The sequence below is a fragment of the Suncus etruscus genome, chromosome 4 (assembly GCF_024139225.1).
Source record: "Suncus etruscus isolate mSunEtr1 chromosome 4, mSunEtr1.pri.cur, whole genome shotgun sequence".
NCBI classification, from domain to species: domain Eukaryota; kingdom Metazoa; phylum Chordata; class Mammalia; order Eulipotyphla; family Soricidae; genus Suncus; species Suncus etruscus.
Window position 1 is genome coordinate 86,142,911 of NC_064851.1, and position 6,000 is coordinate 86,148,910.

General features: G+C 37.0%; 1 protein-coding gene across 1 annotated transcript in view; it reads right to left on the reverse strand.

The window, feature by feature from the left end:
• Nucleotides 1–4,975, reverse strand: part of FRK (fyn related Src family tyrosine kinase) — a 127,361-nt gene extending 122,386 nt beyond the window's left edge. The window contains 1 exon segment of the mRNA XM_049772610.1: nt 4,602–4,975. Within this exon segment, the coding sequence (XP_049628567.1) occupies nt 4,602–4,975 (374 nt within the window).
• Between the last annotated feature and the right edge of the window lie 1,025 nt (nt 4,976–6,000).

Here is a 6,000-nt window from a genome sequence, read left to right on the forward strand (position 1 = left end):
ACATTAAAGAAGAGCATGCATGGGAAATATGCCCTGAGAGATTGAAAAGAAATTTCTCTTCTTTTATGTAATCAAATTCTTACAGTTTCATCTTCTAGAATAAACTGTCCCCCAAAATCACAATTTAACAGTATCAAATATTTATTTTTCTATATTTTAATGCCCTTAAAATAATGGGGAAAAAAACCAACAACTCGGGGGCCAGAGCGATGCACAGCTGGTAGGGCTTTTTTTTTTTTTTTTTTTTTTTTGCATGCAGTCAACCTGGGTTCAATCCTCAGCATCCCACATGGTTCCACAAGCCTTCCAGAGTAATTTCTTAGCACAAAGCCGGGAGTGGCCCCTAAGCACCATCAGGTGTGCATCCCCCTCAAAGAAGAGAGAAAAACTGAAGTAATCCACCTTTATAAATTAATAAGAGGAGAAAGTTTTCCACCAAATACTCCTGTTCCTAGTCCAGATTAGCAAAATTGTGTGTGGATGCTTAAACAATAAGTAAGACAAATTTTAAATTATTTTTAAATGACCATGTATACTCTACTAGTCTTGATCATTTTTCTTTTTATCAATGTACAATATTACATAAAATGTATGCAATAAAATTAATAGCTGCTGCTCTTGATATCAAGGTATAGTTTGTTTTTATTATTCTCTGAATAAAGTTTCTATTTATAAAAACAAAAACTATGAGTGTAAATTCTTTTTAAGTTCTGAGTTATCAAGATTAAGGTATTTGAGAAATTCCATGGATGAGATGTGGAAGGAAAACATTTATCTGTTAAATTATCTAGAAATTAAAATGGAAGATAAAATACAAAAAATCTTTCTGGAGATAAAAGTAAGTAATTAAGAATAGATATGTTGTGTCACTTAGTGGAAAATATTCAGAAAAGTTAAAGCATTTATAGTGAAAGTAATAATTATTAAACAAACTTTATCCTTTAACAACAGTTTGCAAGTTTTAGTATCGCTACTTCTAGTATTCAAAACAGCACACTAAATACTGAAAACTTTGACTAGTTTTCCTGCCACTAATAACTCCAGATATACTTACACTATTTTCTAGGTTTGGCTGAACATTTTGTTGCTTATTGGCTTGGGTTTGTCAGTGTTCCACAGTGTTTAGGACTTACTTCTGGCTCTTGCTCAGTGATTACTCCTGGCTAGGGCTGAGGAATATATGAAGTGCTGGAGATGGAAGTAGATCAGTCATGTACAAAGCAAATACCCTACCTGCTGCAATAATACCCCAGCTCCTGCTGTTTTATTAATGCAAATCAATAATGAACAAATGAGCAGGTGCAAAAGAAAATGCATAACACTCAACTATCATACTAATTAAGAATTTCATAACTTAATTTTCATTGATTTTCCCATTGTCTTATGTTATAATGCTAGTATAAGCAATATTATTATTTCTTGTTTTTTGTTAATTTGAGAACATACACATCAATGCTCAGGGATTATTACTCACTCTCTCTACTCAATAATTATTCCTGATGATACTCAGTGGACTAGATATGGTGATGATCAAATCAAGGCTACATACAAGGTAACCACTTTAACATCTTTACAGTTTCTCTGACCACAACCATCATTACTTCATTCCATATACCCAGCTCATTGCAAAACGAATTATATTAACTTAACACTTTTTTATTTTTTTTTTTTTGGTTTATGGGTCACACCCAGCAGTGTTCAGGGGTTACTCCTGGCTCCACACTCAGAAATCGCTGAAAAAGAATTGCCAAGATTTGAAAAATTCTCACTGAAGAAAGATGTTAAAGAAAGTTGTTTTTATATAATTCTTCAAGTACTAAAGTAATAATGTATATTCATTTTGACCCTCTTTCTCCAAGCATTGGTAGATTCAAAATTACTTATCTTTGAAATGCAGTACAATTCAAGAAGCTATCTGGATATCTGGATATAACTGGAAGGAGCTCATGAGCAAATAAAACTGAAATCAGATGAACCATAAAAAGCAGGACAGGGTTTTTTCTTTTTCCAAGTCCAGGTCTCACAAATGTGTACCCTAAACCTCAAGAATGCCTGGGCAGGAAGTCTAAACAATCAACCCATTGCACTTAACAAACACCATTATAGAATGACGAACTTGTTTGTGATTTGTCATTTGCTTTGTATTAAACTGTCAAATATTTCATGTTTCTACAAACATTTCTCTCTACTTTGAAAGCAATTTGATGGCAAATGCCCTTTACTAATAATCTTGACTCAAAGAAGAGCATGGTGTACACTTGCGGGAAAACACACAGTGACCTGGAGACACATTCTCTTATACTGACTAGATGCACAGTGAAAACATATTTTGGGTATTATTTATTTTTATTCCAGGGAACTTGGGCCTTCTTGAAGAGGTCACTAAAGAGTTCTAGATTAATAGGGCTAGAGTGACAGTACAATAGGTAAAACTGTTGCAGATAATTTTTCTCGTTTGGCAAGTGATTGAAGAATCAGAGACATAGTGCAGCAGGTAGTGCAGGTAGTGCACTTGCCTTGTACACAGCTGATTTTAGTTCTATCCCCTGCACACATAAGGCCCCCAAATACCACTAAGGATGATTCATAAGCAAGAAATAGGAGTAAACCCTAATATCTGGGTGGAAAGAAAGAAAGAAAGAAAGAAAGAAAGAAAGAAAGAAAGAAAGAAAGAAAGAAAGAAAGAAAGAAAGAAAGAAAGAAAGAAAGAAAGAAAGAAAGAAAGAAAGAAAGAAAGAAAGAAAGAAAGAAAGAGAGAGAGAGAGAGAGAGAGAGAGAGAGAGAAAGAAAGAAAGAAAGAAAGAAAGAAAGAAAGAAAAAAATAAAAGAAGGAAAGAAAGAAAGAAAGAAAGAAAGAAAGAAAGAAAGAAAGAAAGAGAGAGAGAGAGAGAGAAAGAAAGAAAGTAAGAAAGAAAGAAAGAAAGAAAGAAAGAAAGAAAAAAAGAAAAGAAAGAAAGAAAGAAAGAAAGAAAGAAAGAAAGAAAGAAAGAAAGAAAGAAAGAAAGAAAGAAAGAAAGAAAGAAAGAAAGAAAGAAAGAAAGAAAGAAAGAAAGAGGGCCGGAGAGATAGCACAGTGGTGTTTGCCTGATCCAGGACCAAAGGTTGTTGGTTCGAATCCCGGTGTCCCATATGGTCCCCCGTGCCTGCCAGGAGCTATTTCTGAGCAGACAGCCAGGAGTAACCCCTGAGCACCACCGGGTGTGGCCCAAAAACAAAACAAAACAAGGAAGGAAGGAAGGAAGGAAGGAAGGAAGGAAGGAAGGAAGGAAGGAAGGAAGGAAGGAAGGAAGGAAGGAAGGAAGGAAGGAAGGAAGGAAGGAAGGAAGGAAGGAAGGAAGGAAGGAAGGAAGGAAGGAAGGAAGGAAGGAAGGAAGATTAAGTCTATTCATAAAAAAACAAAGATTTTAAATTTCTACTGACCATATAAAAATAATCATCATAAAATTCTTCTTAACATTTTACAGACTCCTGCTACAGAGAATCTCAAAAGTCATTTCAAGCTTGAATTTAAGTTTATAAAGCAGCAACAATGTTACATGGCATTTTTATTATCTGTACCATTAAGGAATGTTGCAATTCACATAAAAGGAAGCAACACACAAGAAAATAAGTGATTTTCCAATGGTTCGTTTATTAAAAGTCCTTCTAAGCAACATTCCCAGTCAGGTTTCACTGAAATCAGCAGCAACAATATTAGAACTAAAATAAGTTGCATCTCAACCCACTAGACCCCAAACATCTATTTCAAAATTGTGCCTTATCTACTTAGTATTCAACCATTACTACCATAAACTTTGCTCTGCCATACCCATCCTGTCCATTATTGTACCTGACATTTGAACTGATTGAGGAACTGGTTTATAGGTAAGTAAATCAGATAGTGAAAGTTCCTCTTATTCTACTATAATTCATAGGGTCTGTTCAAATATCAGAGTACAGTTCTTATCATTATTTCTGCAAAAAATATTGTCATTTTCTTTCTTGTTAAAATGACTAACTCTCTATAGCTGGCCAATTTCTAATCATGATGAAAAACAAAAATATTCCATGATTTGGGTCTATAATTCTAGAGCTGGGATTTAAGAGATAATGTCTAGTCATTATTTTACTGCGAAATGTAGTGAAAACTTTCCTTTGTGTAAATGTGATTTTCTATAAGAGTTATTCCTAATTATGCCAATCAGAAAAAAATAACTTTAAGGGAGGATTAAATCTGGAGTATATGATTCAAAAATTTAAAAAAAAACGTTAAATTTTAAAGAGTATGCCTTAGTTTGCATATGAAGTGGTTCTGTTATTAAGGCAAGGCATGATTTAGTTTTACAATGAAAGGAAAAGTAGAATAGTAAATACACTCTTTTTTGATATTAGCAAAAATGTACTCCAAGTCCCTGGGTATACATACTACAAATGAAATCATTTCAACAATTTCCAGCCAGTTTCACTCTCACTTAGCACAGGAGGTGTGTTTCAGTTAGGAGATTCTTGCCAGTACTTCCTCATACTTTCTAGGCAGCTTTTTGGAAATGAAGAGAGTTCAGAGAACTAGGGAAGAAAATTCAGGAAATATTTTTAAAATAAAGTGTAGTTGTACTACTCACGGCTCTGCCTGTAGGCTCTTGTCCTCCGCCACATAATTAGAAGGAATATAGCCCTGTAGTTGCTGGCCAGAACCGCCTGCCTTTTTCTCCAAGTGTCTGGCCAACCACCAGCCCTCTTGAGAAGTGTCCAGTATTTGAAATTTATCCCCGGCATGGAAGCTCAGGTCCTCTGCTGTCCTCGCTTGGTAATCAAATAGAGCTACAAAGTAGTGGCCCCGACTTTTTCGGGACTCCTGAATCTGTGGTGGGGCAACTTCAGGTGGCCCTTCGCAGGCTCCTGGGTTCTCAATCACCATCGATATTTCTGCCTCCCGGAACAAGCAAGGCATACAGAGTTTCAAGTAGCCCCGAAATCTCTGGCAAACGTTGCCCATGATGCTCTGGTCGGAAGGACAGGAGAGGGGTTTCTCCCTCTCCTTTTAAATTAGGCTGATCCACCTTTTCTTCTTCTGGAAGGCAGCTGGGATATAGGCACCCAATCGCCAGGCTCTCAAGAGGGTACAAAGCCCTGTTTGACAAGAGTCAGGAGACCAGCCTGCAGTAAGCCCAGCTTGGAGACACTCACCGGCTTTCTATGGTCCTGGCTGCTGGCTCCAGGCAAGCTGAGCCAGCCAGGGGATCACTTGAGAATGCGCCTTTTCTCCTGGCCTGCTTAGGAATCCCACAACAAACACAAAAAGAAGACGGGTTTATTTAGAGACAAACGTCAGAACAGAAGTCAGTTCTGTTAACAAGAAGATATTAATTCCACGGAAAGTCTCCTCCACATCTTGCCTTTGCCAGGATTTCTCTCCCTGCTGCAGGTCGTTCTTCTAGCTTGATGGGTCCTAACCTCCTGGCTCTTTCCTTGTTGCTAATGAGTAACCAACCAGCTGAGACTATACAGTTTTTATCATCTGAGCTCTGAACTGAGGAATAATTTCTCCCTACTTCCTGGTTTCTTTTTGTCTGTGAGATCTAAAGGGGATTCCCATTTTACCCAGGACTTCCTTCACTCCCAAGAGAAATCGGCGCCCTCCCCAAGGGAGACAAATCCTCTCTCTTTTTTCTTCTAATTATAGTTTAGGTACTATCATTACAATAGTGTCATCGTTAAGGATATTGATTACAAAGGTATTGCACCTCATCACCACCAAAGTGCCCAAGACCCTTCACCACAGCCCCATGTCACTGCTAGTCTGTCTCTTCCTCACCTCCACGCACACATATTCCTCTACTGTTCAAGGTAATCTCAGTTTTGGACTCAAAGTATGAGGGATGTTATTCGATACTGCCTATTCTCCCTTGGTTTGCAGTTATTATTTTTTTAAAAAGATGAAATCTTGCAGTTTTGTCAAACTTGGATGAAACTGGGGAGTACCATGTTAAGTAAAATAAGTCTGAGGGAGGAGTCAATTTC